Genomic DNA, 16892 nt, shown 5'->3' on the forward strand with positions numbered 1-16892 from the left:
CTTCAAGATCAGTTAGAAAGCTTGAGTGGTAGACCTGGTCTCCTTCAATAGGTCCCCCAGATACTCGGTACTTCAACCCTGACTGCCCTATCATAGTCATTGCACACCTCCCTGCTGGCCAGGAGGCCCCAGGGGACAGAGATTGACTCTACAAAGCCTGAATCCATTTTATATCAAAGTGTTGCAGGGATGGGGTATCACAGAAACGTGGTAGACATAAGCTTCAGACTATTGCATGGGTCCTTAGCAGCACTGGTGGAGTCAGCACCTGAACAAGGCTCAGAGCGATTCTAGGGCTGCAAGGGAAACTGCATGCCGGGAGGAACTACAGCATGCCTGCCCCCAGCAACTCCCTACCTTCTCAACACTGACTACCTTGCTGAACTTAATGGGCCCTCAGAGCCACATAAAGCCCTCCCAGACAACAAGGGAGACAAATAAGCTCAGAGGTAGGCTTTCTGTGAGTCTCAGATGCTCAGGCTGGGAAAGTTGGGAGGTCATAGGGGGTTCGGGTCTGGAAGGATCCCAGCCCACAGTAAAGAGTTCAGTTCACCCATAGGTGGAAGGGTAGAGAGGACGTCAGGCCTTACCTTAGTCGACTGGTCCCCCTCACGCCACAAACAGAAGCCTGAACAGAGAGTCTCCCCACGTTGATATTCCGGTGTCTCACGGTGCGTGGGCAGTGTGACAGACCTCAGGGCAATGACGTAGGGGTCCCTGGAGGAGAATCAGGGTCAGAGTGAGTCAGAGATCACCCACAGGAGGATGCCTTGCTCAGGATCAGCTGTAGGAAGGGAACATCTGTGGTAGCAGCATCGGCTTCAGGCCCCTGGAGCCCCACAGACCTGTGTACCTTGGGGTTTTCGTTCTTCTGGTCCTTGTCTCCAGAAAAAGACATCCATGCCACATCCATGCCTCAGGAAACAGCCACAAGCTTCCAGAGAGCAAGGAAAGGTATCCCCATCTGTGGCCAAAGCCACAGACAGCCTTGCTTTCAATGTTTGCCCTTGCTGCCATGGGTTCTGAGTCCCACCACCAGTGGGCAGCAGAGCTCTGACTGCCATGTCGCTGCTTTTCCCAGGAGAGGGAGATGAGGCCTCCCCACCTCTACTGAACTCCTCAGAAAGCAGGCACTCACCCACTGTCACAAGGCTTCCTCCTAGAGGCCAGGATCACAAAGTCTTGGGGCTTGGTGTTACCACTCAGGGTAGGGCTGATGACATGGTAGATGGCGTCATCCTCATCCACTTGCTGCACTAGCTCCACACTCCTGTTGGGAGGCTGAAGTCAGGACTTGGGTCACAGCAGCTCTCTATGGGGACCAGCTCTGCCAGGCTCCTGCAGATTGAAGCCTCCTGAGCAGCCCTGGAATGGGTTCCTTACTTCTACACAGCACAGAAGGGCCAGAGGAAGGGTGGGGACCCTTCAGGATATGTGCATGCATGAGTGTGTACACATATGCTTGTCTATACACACAGCACCAGAGCAGATACACAGGCACATGCATTTACAGAAGCACTCATACATACACACAAACACACTGACTCAAGCAAATACAAGTCTGCAAGCTGACAGCATTGGCTGTCAACTTGACAGAGTCTAGAATCATCTGGGAAATGGGCCTCTGGGTATGCCTGTAGGGGATTGATTATTAATTGATGTAGAAAGACTCATCTCAACTGGGCAGGGGAAATGGAGACCATGAGCTGGGCACCAGCATGCATCTGACCGCCCTACACCCTCCTTGTCTTGCTATTGTGAATGCATTATGAACAAGTGCTTCGAGCTTCTGCTGCCTTGATTTCCCCACCACAGTGGACTGTACCTGGAACTGTGAGCCACAGTAAATCCATTCTCCCTTAAGTTGCCTCTGTCAGGGTGTTTTGTCAAAGCAATGTGAAAGGAAACAGTCACAGGAACACAAAAAGCTACATACAGGCATGGGCTCAAACATGAGCATGCATACATAGGCACCCAGACAGACACCACCAAACTCACAGATCTGTCTGCAGGGGCACACGCCCCCAAGCAGCTGTTCGAGGATTTGGTCTTTGTGCATACTGTCCAGTGAGTCTCCAGTGTGTAGGTATATCGCTATCGACTGATATTGGTACCCACAGACACATGAGGACACAGCCACACTTCCCCCAGCCCCCTGCTGCACAGAGGCTGGCTTGGGAGCAGGCTGGCTGTGCAGGCCTAGGGGAGTGTGCTGGTCACTCATTCTTAGTGAAGATTGATTTGGTTCACAATAGCCCACCTTTCCCGGATCCTCTGCCCAGATACCAACAGTCACCTCTCAGTTCCAGAATGCCCTGCTCGCAGGTCCTGGTTACTCATACACAGTATTTTAAAGCAACACAGTTCTTTCCCTTCTTGCCACTTGCTTGATCTCTTGTTCTATGCACGTGTGGTTGGTTGTGTGTACACGGGTGTGCGTGCACATGAACAAGTATGAGTGTTGGAGGGCAGGTAGTCACATAGTGTTGCGCTGCAGGTAACAACCTCAGGTGTGTCACTGCTGTCTGCCTGTGTGTGTGTCAGACTAATTTTGCCCTAGGGGTTCCAGGGAGTCTCCTGTCTCTCTCCCATCTCAGAAGGAGCACTGGGACTGCAGACAAGAGCTACATGTCCAGCTTTACATGGTTCCTGGGGGTTAAAATTCAAGTTCTCGAGTTTGTGTGCAAGTACGTTATCTACTAAGCCGTCTCCCAGGGAAGAAAGCTTAGGCAGGAAGCCGGGGCATGAATGGCTGTAATCACTCTGCTGAGGACAGACTCAGGAGGAGTGGGCTACTCGTGGGAAGTCAGCTGGTGATGTGCAGCTGAGTCCCCAAGTCTATCCAGCCTCCTAGGGAAGCACTTGTAACGCCAGCTCCGACTGAGCCACGGCTCCAGCAAAAAAGACGATGACCCTGAGGATGCTAAGCAGACCCGCTGTAAACATTAACTTTCCCAACCCCATGAGTTGGCTCAATGGGTAGGGCACTTTGCCACCGTGTCTGCTGAGTTCAGTCCCTGCGTCCTCAAGTCAGAAACGTCCTAACCAATGTCAAGCTATTCAAAACAGATGCGGGACTCAAACTCCAGCCTCCGGGTCGAATTCCAGGCTCAGTCCCTTCCCTAGGGCTTCCACATACCCATGACTTTGCCACCTAACACAGAACTGTATAGCCAGACCCACCACAGCTGAAGGCCAGTGGGAGCAAAGCATTGTGGGGATCAGCAGGCAATCCCCACCACCACCACAACCACCACCACTACCACCACGACCACTACCACCACCGCCACAACTACCACCATCATCACCACCACCACTACCACCACCACCACCTTTCTCTTAGCACTGGCCCCTCACCGGCAATGCTTGTCCCACTCTGGTCTTCTGCTCAGGTCTGAGAGCAGCTGAAAGACCTGGGCGGCATCCACATTTACCACCATCTCCAAGTGAAAGGACAGGAACTCCTCTTCCAGGATGTACAGGCGAACCTGCGGAGCACAGAGGGCAGCCTCACCACAGCCCCAAACCACGCTGCTGGTGGCATCTGTCCGCTGGAAGTCAGGGCTGCCGCTGACTTGCTGTCTGACTGAAGAAGTGAGTGAATGGCCCTGAGACTTAGTCACAGCCCTGTGAAAATGGACCTCTCACAGAGCTCAGTGTGAACAGACAGAAGGCACTGCTTTAAGAAGCAGTGGTCAGAGCTGGAGAGATGGCTCAGAGGACCGGGATTCAATACCTAGCACCCACATGGCAGGTAACTCCAATCTAGGGCACCTGATACCCTCTTCCAGCTTCCCTAGGTACTAGACATACCTGTGGCACGCAGACATGCCCAGGTAAAACACTATACACATAAAAATAAATAATTATTTAAGAAAAGAAGAAGCAGTAACTGAGGCAGCAGAACTCCAGAGTCTGGCTTCATCCCTAATGTGACAAGTGGGGAGGTGACAAGCACAAGAAAGGCACAATGCTCCCTGTCCCACTTCTGCAGTGATCTGCTGTGCTTGGACCCAAAGGAGTAAGTGGGAAGGAAGGGGGCCATGCAAAGTGGTGGGGGGCTCAAGGGTGGGTAAAAGGTGGCAGGCAGGAAGAATTAGGGGCTTCACTCAGAACCCTTGGAGACAGTTGGGTGGCGTCACGACCTCGCTGAAATGCTTTTGATGCTTGCAAGGAAAAGAAAGGTGGGTCGGTTACCTCACTGATCTCCACAGACAGCACCCAGTTATCCTTGGCCATAAGCGTCTTCAGAGAGGACACGTTGTAATAGCTCAGGTATACCTGAGAAGAGGACACAGATGCTACTTTCTCCTGCCCCAGGGGTCCCTGTGGGGCTATGCAGATATGGTATAGAGCTGGGTTTTGGCAAAGGGGATCCAGGGCCCTCACATAGAGCCCTAAGCAGCCACGCCCTCTTACAAAAGAGGGAGCACACACGAGTGTGTGAACAGCAATCATGGAGAAGGGCAGAGGGCAGTCCACCACCCTGGACTGGCGAATTTTTTTCCAAAACTCTTCTGGCCGAAGGAAAGAAAAAGGACCCAGTGGGCTTTCAAACAAAGAGATATACCTGGTTGCTAGGATCCCAGGGAACAGACAGGGCCATTTCCGCCTGCTTACAGGACACAAGGTACTTCCTAAGAGGGAAAAGGGCAATCTGGGTCTCTCAGAGTCCACTGTGTTTGGCAGACATCAGTGCCAGCTCAGGGCGAGCTCAGTGGGGTTGCAGACTCTGCCTGGCAGGGCAGTGGGCACACTGGCACACAGAAAACAGCAGCTGAGAGACAGGAGTTCAGGTAGTGCTCTAGGAAGTTCACAGGGGACAAGCTCAGGCTCCCCGCCACACCACCCGTGGTACTTCTCAGGGTTCGCTTTGGAATGGAACCCATGTCTTCTCTACCTCCAAGGGGCTTTGCAAGGAGCACAGGGATTAGCATATGATAAATGTTCCAGAAACGAAGGCATTTCTCATTAATAATAATGTGTGAGCCAGGAATGCACGCACAACACGCTAGAGTCTACGAGGAGCTTTACCAAGCACCAGACATACCAGTTTACATGTTTTGAGCCGTTGGGTCTGTGCTCTAGACCTTTATGGGTTTTGTTTTAATTGATTTGTTTTGGTTGAGATGGGTATCTCTCTGTAGCCCAGGTTGTCCTTAAACTTGTGGCAATCCTCTACCTCATTCTCCCGAGTGTGGAGATTTGACCCTTCCATGGCCAGACAAGCAGTACTCAGAGTACTAGGACCAACAGTAGATCTCACTCAACCGCGTGTCCTGAGGACAAGAGATCTACCTTCTGTCCTCAGTGTCCTGGTGTCTACAAGAGCCGTAAGATGCTGAAGCAAGACTATGCAGATGCAAAGGGCCAGCCCAGATGAGAGAGGCAGGAGGAATCTAAAAGTTCAAGACCAGCCAGAACTACTTAGTGAGTTCCAGACCTGCCTAGGCTACAGGGCTACAGTGTGAGATTATGACTCAAAATAAAATAAAATTTAAGGGCTGGAGAGATGGCTCAGTGGTTAAGAGCACTGACTGCTCTTCCAGAGGTCCTGAGTTCAAATCCCAGCAACCACATGGTGGCTCACAACCATCTGTAATGAGATCTGATGCCCTCTTCTGGTGTGTCTGAAGACAGCTACAGTGTAGTTCTATATAATAAATAAATGTTAAAAATAAAATAAAATTTAAAAGGAGAATGAGAAAAGCCAGCCCATTACTGAGCCTGGGAGGATTCCTGAAGAATGCCTTGGGGTCAGCAGGTGAAGACCAGCCCTGAAGCGCGTCCCTCCCACAGCCCAGCCCCACTCGCCTGTCCAGGCGGATCTTCTTCCTGGCACTGGCCTCTCGGTATCGCCGTTCACCATCCTAGGAAGGAAGCAGGGACATGTGTGGTACAGGTGAGATGACCAGCTGAACCATAACTCTGACATCCCTGTCCTCTGAAGCCAGAGGACCTCGCAGTCCCTTCAAGAAGCTTAAATCTTGCTAGGGCAGCAGGTGTCAAAACATCCTTACTTAGAAAGTTTCAGGGCCCCTAAACCACACCTTAGCTCTGCACGGAGCCTTTGGTGACATTGGGTACACTGCCCCGCCTTGTGGGCCTCAGTTTCCCCCAGTGTAGAATGATTCAGTGAAAGAACCTCAACATGGTGCCCAGGGCCACACTCACTGGTCACTTGCTGGGAATGAAGTCCTCACAAGGGCTCTGCCTAAGACCATTCCTGTTTTCTGCTGTACGTTTCTTAGCCTAGGACCTTCAAGTCCCAGTTTACACAGGAAGAAACTGAGGCTCAGGGGGTTGAATGGTTCCCCCAAGGTTATAGGAGTATGGGGTGGGTCCAGGGTCAGAACTCAGAAGCCCACCTCTTTTCCATTCCTTTATGCCTCGCCCCCATTCAAAAAAAAAAGACAGCAACTGGTCCCTGGCAAGCCAAGAGGGTGTCTCCACAGACACAGAACCCAGTCATCCACGTGCTGACTGTCACCACTTCTCGAGGGTCCCAAGGCCAGTTGGTTCCACACAGCCACAACGCAGAAGGCAGAAGGCAGAAGTTGCAGACACACTAATTACACAGATAAGGACTGAAACCCTCAGAGATAGAAGTCCAAGAATGCAGCAGGGGTGAGGCTCGACCAGCCTATGGTGCCCAAACCAGAGGTCCCTACAATCCTACAGACAGTTAAGGTCCATGAACTTCAACATCAGCTAGACCCCATGTATGTTCCAGTTCTGACAGGCGGAGCGGGTACGCAGCAGGAATCCCTGGGTGACACCAGGACACTCTAATCTGGGATAAGGCACTCACCCCAGGCTGGGGACGAATCCAGGGCAGCTTCTGAGGCTGGTCATCTTTGTCCAGGACCACGAAAGTCATGAAGGCGCTGTTGATGTGCCGGCGCTGGGTCTCAGCCTCCTGGCGGTAAGCCTCTACACACACACCCACCTCCATGCTAAGGCCAAATGAAAGAGGGAGTCAGGCTCCACAGACCTTCCCAAGCCCTGTCCTTCCACGTCTCGCACACTCACACACACAGGCAGGCAAGTGCACACATTCTCCTGGAGTTCTTCCAACAACTGGACCCAAATGGCCAGAACCCTATCTGTCCTCTTCAGTAATCTCACAGAGCAGACGAACCTGCCCGGCCAGGCTCCCAGCTAACAGACCAGAAAGTCAACAAAGCAAGAAAGCAAAGACACCCAGAAGTCATCAGAGGGTAGGCAAGATGGCTCAGCAGGAAAGGCACTTGCTGCCAAGTCTGACAACCTGAGTTTGATCCCAGAGACCTATGGTAAAAGTAGGTGGCACACTCTGGCACACCACCCCACACACACATACCACATATGCAGTGAATAAATATAAAGGTAGTTTTTTTTTTTTAAATCAAGTCACGGGAAATTACAAAGGAAGCAGGCACACTGACATGTGCTAGTAATCTCAGCACTAGGGATACTGAGACTGGGGCGGTGACATGAGTTGAAGCCTGACCTGAGTAACAGTGTAAAATTCCACCTCAAAACTCAAAATAATAATAGTAATAACAAAAGTAATATCAGGAGCTGAGGAGATTGCTCAGCGTGTAAAGTACAAGTAGAAGGACCCAAGTTCAGTCCCCAGAACCATCTAAAAGCCAAGTGTGGTAATGAGCACTGATAGTCCCAGCCCTGGGGACACGGGGAAAGGAGCTTCCATGGGGCCAGCCCTGGGGACACGGGGAAAGGAGCTTCCATGGGCTTGCTGGCAGCCAGCCTAACTGTGGCAAGCTCCAAGCCGATGAGAAAACTCTGCTGCAAAGTCAGGTGGACGGTGCCTGAGCATGGTTATCCTCCAGCTTCCAAGGCTGCCTAACATACATGAACACACACACAAACACACATATATACACGGACATTTTGTTGTTCTGTCTTTTGAGACAGGGTCTCACTATGTAGCCCTGGCTGCCCTGAAACTTGACCATGCTAGGCTTGAACTCACAGAGATCCTGCTGCCTCTGCCTCTCTGCCTCTGCCTCTCTGCCTCTCTACCTCTCTACCTCTGCCTCTCTGCCCCTGCCCCTGTCCCTGCCCCTGCCTCTGCCCCTGCCCCCACTGCCTCTGCAGTGATGGGATTGAAGGTGGGAGCCAGCATACCCAGTTTACACATATTTTATTTTTTCCAAGACAGGGTTTCTCTGTGTCCCTGGTTATCCTCGGACTCTCTCTGTAAACCAGGCTGGCCTCAAATGCAGAGATCTGCCTGCCTCTGCCTCGAGTGCTAAGGTTAAGGGTGTGTGCCACCCCCACCAGGCACACATGCAATTTTTAAAAATAGAAGACATAATAAAAGATAGAAAGGGTGCCAAGGACATAGTAGAGCATTTGTCCAACATAGGCCAAGCCAGGAAGTCCTACAGCTGCAAGATGTGGGCCTTAGAGAAACAGGGAACCAACTGCCAAGTCTCAGAGTGAGGCAGGAAGAGAAGCGGGGAAGAACCAAGCCTGGGAGGGTCCTGAGAGAGGCTGGAGGTGGGCTGATAGAATCGCAGAGAGCAGCAGCCATAGCAAAAGGCTCCACCATACAGCTGGTGACACTCACTGGACGGTCCCTCTGGCTTCCTTCTAGTAACACCTCGGCCAATCCTTGCAGCTGTGAGGTGGCTGTGTGAGTACTTTATATGTTAAAGAACAGAGGCTCGGGGCTGGGGATTTAGCTCAGAGGTAGAGCGCTTACCTAGGAAGCGAGCGCAAGGCCCTGGGTTCGGTCCCCAGCTCCGGGAAAAAAAAGAACAAAAAAAAAAAAAAAAAAAAAAGAATGGAGGCTCAGAGACATTAAGTAACTTGCTCAAAGACACACAGCCTGTGAGAAGTGAAACCAAACTTGAACCCAGGCTGCCCAGCTCCAGATTGACCTTCGTCGTAAATGAGCACGCAAGTTCTCAGAAATAGCCCTCAGCTAAAGCCAGCTGTGGTGAGAAGAGCCCTCAGAACTCACTCCAAGGTGAGATGGTGGAATACCTGTTTTGGGACATGGGTAAGAAAGGATCTGAGAAACAGAAGCAGAGGCCCTGTGACCTCTGCAACCCCAGAGCTCAGTCTTCCAGCCAAGCTGGGGAGAGACGAAGCACACAGGCACGGTTAGTGCTTCCAGTTAGTGGGAGGCACAGCACCTACAGAAAACTTACAGAAGACCCCAGGGCCACCATTGGACAACAGTTGAGTCATAGAACATTCCAGAAAAGGGAACAACAGCTAACCTTGGGCCATGTAAACAACCCAGTGATTCAGGCCTCATCAGGGAAAGGCTTGGCAGGTCGACATTAGGTGTTTTTAAGATCAGGAAGAACCCTCAACCCTCGGTGGCCCTGTCCCACCCATCCCGACACCTCACCTATGCTTGAAGGCATTATTCACGATGGCCTTGAGCACCAGACGGTCCCCCACCTGAGATGGGCCTCGGAAATGGAACATCTCGATGGCCTTGAGTGTAGGGTGGGCATGACAGAGCCGGCTACGGGGAAGAGCAGGGGGACAGAAGAAAAGGCTGGTACTGCATTAAGGTGGTTGGGCCAGCTTTCCCTAGTGCCTAGCCCGTAACCCACCCTGGACTACAGGACTGGCCCTCTGATCCAGCCCTGGGATGACTCTGCTCGATGCCTAGCACTACAGCCGTTTCCAGCTTAGCATGCAGAGGCCGCTGTGCACGGCTAGAGAGGAGCAGAATTTGAGGCCAGAAGAAAGCAAGAGTTGAGTATAACCTAAACCAAATCCCTTCCCCTCCTTCTCTTGGCATGTCTGTCTCGGTATCTATGTGCCCTGATACCCTGAAACCCATCCCTCCTGAAAGGCTTCTTGTCCCTGGAGGCCCTCCTCCACCAGGAAGCTTTCCCTGACTGCCCAGGCCCTGGGCCTCCTTGGGTCTCACTCGTAGGCCAGGTTTCAAAAATGTTATTGCCTGGACACTACCTTCCGCTTAACCCTGGGCTGGGCCCTAAGAATGAAATCCAGCCTAGTGGAGTGGGTTATGGCATGTTGAGAGAACCAGGGCAAAGTCATGGGGCACAAGGTATGGATTGCCAGTTATCACAACTAGTGCTGTGTTTTGTTGTTTTCTGAGACAGGGTTTCTCTGTGAAACCCTGGCTGTCCTAGAACCCTCTCTATAGACCAGGCTGGCCTTGAAGCCTTGAACTCAGAGATCCACCTGCCTCTGCCTCCTAAGTACTAGGATCAAAGAAAAGAGACTTATTTTTTGCCACTAGAAAGAGGCATCGGTCTGAGGTGGCTTTATGGTGGCGCTGGGCAGTATGCTGAACTGTGGGAGGTCATACCAAGAGCAAAATGGGGGGGAGGGGACGGGAAAGTGGAGGAGGAAGAGAGCCTGAAGGGGCAGTTACTACCGGAGTTCAGGTAAAGGCAGATCAAGGGGAGGCTTCAGGGTCGGTCTGCTGTGGAGACTCCCAGCAGCTATAAGGAATGTGGTAATGAATGGGCAGAAGAAAGAAGCATGGCCAGCTCACAGAAATGGCTGCTCTCTGGCTCGACAGGTGTGGAAATCCAGGCTTATCCTAGCAGAACACCTAAGCTTCTGGAGCTATGAATGCTGGTACCAGGTATGCTTTCTGTTGCCAAGGAAACAGCCTCTGGAAACAGAGGAGAGAAGGCAAACGGAGGCTGTCTCACCTGGCTGCAATGGTGGCCACGTTCTCCATCCAGGCCATGATCTGGCCCCCAAAGGTATTGCCCTGATGATTGGCGTGAGGAGGCAGCACCAGTTCCACACTCTCCACCCGGGTCTTCTCGGCTGGCACCATATTGCTGCAGTCCTTGTCCAGATCTGGCCCGGAATGAAAGCAAGCATATGAGAGAGTTTCCCTAAGGATAGACTGTTCATGGAAACCCCAGGACAACGACCCCCCAACCCCAAAACATGAATTTACTGTTTACTACCACCAAGTGATCACCAGACCTAGACCAGCCCTGGGTGAAGAATGGGAGAGCTTGGAAGGAAGGACATACGCCAGCCTCAAAGCAGCAGACAGCGCAGCTGTGAGACAGGCAAGCCTGAGCCAACCCCTGCCTCGCCAAACACAGGCTGTATGACACTGGCTCGCAGACACCCATCTGTAAGGAGCAAGTATCAGCCCCAGCCACCCAGGACTGGATTCTCCAGAATCCTAAGAAAGTCCTCCACAGAGCACCCAGCAGAAAAGTAACATTCACTCGGGTGAAGGGCCTTGGGAGGTGTCACGGGAGATGTAGGACAGGGAAGCAGGAGATGAAAATGATGTGAGCCCAAGTCTGCAGGAGGTGCTGGCAGGTGTGAGACCTTGGGCTAAGCTGAGGGAGGACACATGCGCTGGGCTGAAGCATTAGTCTGAGGCCTGCATGCCAGACAGAGATATCTAGACTGACCCTTGGAGGCAGGCTGTCTGCACAGGAGGGATTTGAGAGGGCTGTGATGGAATGGACAGATCCATGGAACTGACTGAAGAGCTGGGCTCCCTCCAACCATCCCCTAAGCCCAGCATGGCAGAGCTCAGGGTGGTCTTAAACTCCTGATCCTCCTGCCTCAGCCTCCTATATCACTGCTGGAACTGCTGGTGTGCTCCCCGTGCCCAGCCAACACCGGTTTTTCTTCGTTTGCTTTGAGACAGGATCTCACTATGGATCCCAGGGTGGCCTTGAACATCATTATGTAATCAAGGCTGTCATCTAACTCATGATCCTCTTGTCTCAGCCTCCAGGGTGCTAAGATTACTAGTGAGGGTCACTCTGCTTGGCTATATTACTTTTTATTTGTCTGAAACTTGGCTCCTTCCATTTTGATGCCAAGAAAGACCTCACACAAGAACGCGGAGATGGGGGTTGGGGATTTAGCTCAGTGTCCTGGGTTCGGTCCCCAGCTCTGAAAAAAAGGAAAAAAAAAAAAAGAACACGGAGATATGGACAAAGAGCCCCAGGTCCCCTTCCCTACCCCTGGGGCCTTCATTCTCTGTAGAACATCTTCCTCTCCTCACCACCTGCCAAAATCCCACCCAATCCAAGGCAGACAGGTCATCCTGCACCAACAAGAGAACAACCATCAAGAGGGGGAATAATCAAGTCAAGATACAGAACGATGTGCCCCTATGTGTTCCCTTCAGGGTAAAACCAGGGAGCTAAATAACACATGCTTTGCTTAAATCTACAGAAAGAACCCCTAGAAACATTGGAAACCAGCCTTTGCCTCTGGGGAGATGACCTGAGCTCTGGGAGGGAGGGAGCATGGAGGGAGACTTGCTTTTTATCTTTTTATTTTTCTTGGGGAAAAAAAAAGAAAACATATACATACACTTACACAGAGAAGCTTTTTAAAATTCCTACACGTCTTCAAAGCCTAGCCAACACTACCATCACACACATCATCTCTCCTGAGCCTAAGGACATGATGGGTGACAGATTGTTGTAGGACCCCATTCTATCTCCACTGCTTCTGGGCTGTGAGTGAGTGGCCAGGGACAGAGGTCCATAGTACAATCCCTTCCTCCTTCCATTCAAAGTGGGTGTGAGGACACCAGCTTCCCCCTGCGTACACCTGGCTGCCCTCTTACCCACATACCATCCTGGATGGCATAGTGAGCTAGGAGATCCTTGATGGTGTCTGTGTAGACCAGTCGCATACGCCGGCGCTCAGCCGCCACCCCATGCTCGGTCTTCTCCTCCTCCGTCAATGGGACAACCTGCTTCAGCTTCACCTGTTGGCCAGGAGACAAGGTGCACAGTGACCTGATGCCTGAAGCCGGTACCTGGTGGGCCTGGGCTGCTGTGGGAGAGGAGCTCCGGACTCTCTCCCCTCTGTGCCTACTCTTTTGTCTCCATTGTAACCCGACAGGGCATAGTCCTCTTTAAATGTCCTCCAAGATCCCTTCTTGGGCAAAAGGCCCAAAAATAGAGGGGTCTGTTTAGAACACAGTGTTCCGAAGACATTTAAATATGCAGGAAGAGATGGGGAAAGGCGCAGACACCTGGGTGGGAGTCACAAAGAGTCCCACTCTGGGTAATATGAGAATGACAGAGCAGCTGTCTACCTTGGAGAGCTCCCGGTGGGCCACGAAGGTGGCCAAGGCCTTGCAGACACTCCACTGTTTCTCAGAGCACAGATCTTCAGAGACCACCTGGATTCCTACCTGCAGAAGGAGAGGGGTATGGGAGGAGGGAGGACAGGAAGACGCTACTCCAGGCTCGCAGCTTTAGTGAGGCTGGACAGCCACCCAGGCTGGGCCTCTGGAGTTTCTACATCACCTATCAGTATGGAATGCCAGGGACCTAAAGTTGGTTCTGACTCTGCCTCTGGTTTCCTGGAAAACCTTGGGTAATTCACTTCCCTTTGGATCTGTTTCCTCATCTATGGAATGGGAGTCATCACAACTGCCCCTTAAGGGATTACTGAAAGGGTTCAAATGTGCCCTGTCCACTGCTAATACTGAAAGTCAGACCTGTGGGGTGCATTTGTGTGCTGCCCAGAAGCAGAGTCACTGTTACCCCAGCCTCTGAGGTTCCCAGGAATCAATGGCTCGATAGATTGCAGAACCTAAATCAAGCCCAGGAGAAGAAATGAAGTCCTCAGTAAAGCCATCCTCCCACTGTACAGATATGGAAACAGAGACCATCCAGGTAAGCTAATGGGCAAAAGTCCAGTCTCTCCCATTGCAGCACCATGATCAGACACAGCGCTGCCTTCCTCTGCCTTCACACCTGCTATCGAATGTTCCTAACCAGGAGTATAAGCCCTGAGCACGCCCCTTCCCTGCCCTGGCCTCCATGTTCCCTCCTGTGCTATGGATATTGGCAAGGAAGACCTTAGGGTCCTCCTACCCAGCCAGCCATCTTGGAACTCTAGTCAGAGTCCTACAGTGTGTGGGGGCTTGGGCTTGGATCCTGAAAGACAAAGTGGAACAGGAAGGCCATCCCACCCCCCCAGGCAGGGCCAGCCACACACACCTCCATGCTGGAGTTGAAGGCCCGGTTCACCTTGGCCTTGATATTCACCACTTGGCCGACACTGAGGAGAGGAAAGCAGGAGGTAAGCCTTCCAGAGGGACCAAGGGAGGACAGGAGCCTCAGACACCCACACCTCAGCGAGGGACCAAGGGAGGACAGGCACCTCAGATGCCCACACCTCAGGAGGGACCAAGGGAGAGACAGGCACCTCAGATGCCCACACCTCAGGAGGGACCAAGGGAGGACAGGAGCCTCAGACACCCACACCTCAGCGAGGGACCAAGGGAGGACAGGCACCTCAGATGCCCACACCTCAGGAGGGACCAAGGGAGGACAGGTACCTCAGACGCCCACACCTCAGGAGGGACCAAGGGAGGACAGGCACCTCAGATGCCCACACCTCAGGAGGGACCAAGGGAGGACAGGTACCTCAGATGCCCACACCTCAGGAGGGACCATGGGAGGACAGGTACCTCAGACGCCCACACCTCAGGAGGGACCAAGGGAGGACAGGCACCTCAGATGCCCACACCTCAGTGAGGGACCAAGGGAGGACAGGCACCTCAGATGCCCACACCTCAGGAGGGACCAAGGGAGGACAGGAGCCTCAGATGCCCACACCTCAGGAGGGACCATGGGAGGACAGGTACCTCAGACGCCCACACCTCAGGAGGGACCATGGGAGGACAGGCACCTCAGACGCCCACACCTCAGGAGGGACCAAGGGAGGACAGGTACCTCAGACGCCCACACCTCAGGAGGGACCAAGGGAGGACAGGTACCTCAGATGCCCACACCTCAGCGAGGGACCAAGGGAGGACAGGTACCTCAGATGCCCACACCTCAGGAGGGACCAAGGGAGGACAGGCACCTCAGATGCCCACACCTCAGCGAGGGACCAAGGGAGGACAGGTACCTCAGACGCCCACACCTCAGGAGGGACCAAGGGAGGACAGGTACCTCAGATGCCCACACCTCAGCGAGGGACCAAGGGAGGACAGGCACCTCTGATGCCCACACCTCAGGAGGGACCAAGGGAGGACAGGCACCTCAGATGCCCACACCTCAGGAGGGACCAAGGGAGAGACAGGAGCCTCAGATGCCCACACCTCAGGAGGGACCAAGGGAGAGACAGGAGCCTCAGACACCCACACCTTAGTGAGGGTAGGAGGTCTGGCAAGAGTACTTCAAAATTCCCAGAACACAGTCACACAACTGCAATGTCACCAAGCCAGCAGACATGTTCCATAGAATCAGAGCTTCCATAAGCTGCTAATTTGCATGTCCACCCACCCCCAGACTAGAGTCTTCTTTTGCTCCTCAGCTCCCTTCCTGGGGCAGCCTCCTACCCCCCACTGTCCAGAGCTCACCCTCCAGCACTCCCCCTGAGTATGACCTCTGCCTCCTAAGCCTTCAAACTTCTCTGTGCTTTTGTTCTCTCCTCTCATTCATTCCTGTGGTTCATAAAAGCCAGAGCCTGTGCAGGGCAGTCACATGCTCTACTGGGAGTACTAGCCCTGCCCAGTGAGTGTATGCTTTGCTCATCAACACACCAAGCACACAAGGCAGGGTGAGACCTCCATAAACAGTGACTGACTGAAGCAATACACCAGCATTTACCAAATGCTTGCCAAGTGCCAATGGCTGGAAAGAGGAGTGGGCAGGGATACGAGACACTTAAAAGTGCTATGTGTGCCTTTCTGCATTTGAATCTCAAAACAAACTTGGAGGCAGGTTTATAGGGGAGTGACCATCAGAGAGGCTAAGCCCTTATCCAAGGTCACCTAGCTAACAAGGTCACCCAACTAACTCACAGCGGGGCAGGGATTCTAAATGGGCTGTGTTGACCGAACCAGCCCAGCTCTTCCTAGGAGCAGTCTGTCCTTCTGGGAATGTTTCCCACGTTCACACAAATCTCCTAGGAGCCACCTAGCTTGCCCTGTGCCCAGAGTGTGCCCAGACGATGGGCTGTCAGGGTAAGGAGGGCAAAAGGCTACAAACCTGGCAGAGTTTAATCATGATGACCTCAAGAAGTTCTTTACCCTCTGCACCGTGGCTTGTGAGCATGCAGAGTGCACTGCCTGCCACCGAAGCTTGGAAGGGTCCATTCCAAGGGACAGGCCATAGTGTGGCCTGATTGCACCTAATTTTGAACTAAGCTTTACCGTGGCTGAGAACCCCCAGGAGACATCACCGTCTGTGTAGGGACTGGTGCCCGTCAGCGTCCTAGGCACCCATCAGAGGTCTGGGAATAGATTCCTCAAGGGGATAGGGGATTACTGATTTAAAATGAATTTATCTTTCTGTGGTGTTAAACGAGGACTGGAGAGATGGCTTAGTAGTTAAGAGCACATACTGCCCTTGTAGATCTGTTTAGTTCCCAGCACCCATGTCCTCTACAGGTATCTGTATTTACACACACACACACACACACACACACACACACACACACACACACACACAGAGAGAGAGAGAGAGAGAGAGAGAGAGAGAGAGAGAGAGACATACACACACAGAGAGAGAGACAGAGAGAGACAGAGACAGAGACAGAGGCAAATAATTATTTTGCTGTTGTTTTTCACTAGCCCTGGCTGTCCTAGAACTCACTCTGTAGACCAGGCTGGCCTGGAACTCAGAGATCCATCTGCCTTTGCCTCCTGAGTGCTGGAATTTAAGGCCTGCACCACCACCACCACCCAGGTCAGGTAAATAATTTAAAATAATAAAAATAAATCTTTCTCTTTTTTTTCTTTTAAAGAAGAGGACTGGGAGTGACTTGGTCACAGGATACTGAAGAAGGAAGAGGGAGAGAAGAAAGGAGGAAAGGGAGGAAGGGAGGGAGGGAGGGAGGGAGGGAGGGAGGGAGGGAGGGAGGGACAGAGGAAGCAGTCCCCTTCAAGGGAGCTGACTGGGGGAGAGAGGTTAGGAGTC

The 16892-nt window shown here is 52.6% G+C and overlaps 1 protein-coding gene across 2 annotated transcripts in view; it reads right to left on the bottom strand.

Moving 5' to 3' along the window:
• Acot11 (acyl-CoA thioesterase 11) overlaps positions 1 to 16892 on the bottom strand; it is a 48272-nt gene that overhangs the window by 434 nt on the left and 30946 nt on the right. The window contains exons 4-15 of one of the 2 annotated variants that reach the window (NM_001271383.1): positions 13962 to 14022; positions 13049 to 13147; positions 12580 to 12715; positions 10662 to 10815; positions 9371 to 9490; positions 6812 to 6956; positions 5815 to 5870; positions 4571 to 4637; positions 4198 to 4281; positions 3358 to 3488; positions 1139 to 1270; positions 591 to 717 (exon numbers count right to left, since the gene is read on the bottom strand). In NM_001271383.1, coding sequence (NP_001258312.1) covers positions 591 to 717; positions 1139 to 1270; positions 3358 to 3488; positions 4198 to 4281; positions 4571 to 4637; positions 5815 to 5870; positions 6812 to 6956; positions 9371 to 9490; positions 10662 to 10815; positions 12580 to 12715; positions 13049 to 13147; positions 13962 to 14022 — 1312 coding nt within the window. The other variant, XM_039109105.2, reaches the window with a different exon arrangement.

Source organism: Rattus norvegicus, chromosome 5 (assembly GCF_036323735.1).
Source record: "Rattus norvegicus strain BN/NHsdMcwi chromosome 5, GRCr8, whole genome shotgun sequence".
NCBI classification, from domain to species: Eukaryota; Metazoa; Chordata; class Mammalia; order Rodentia; family Muridae; genus Rattus; species Rattus norvegicus.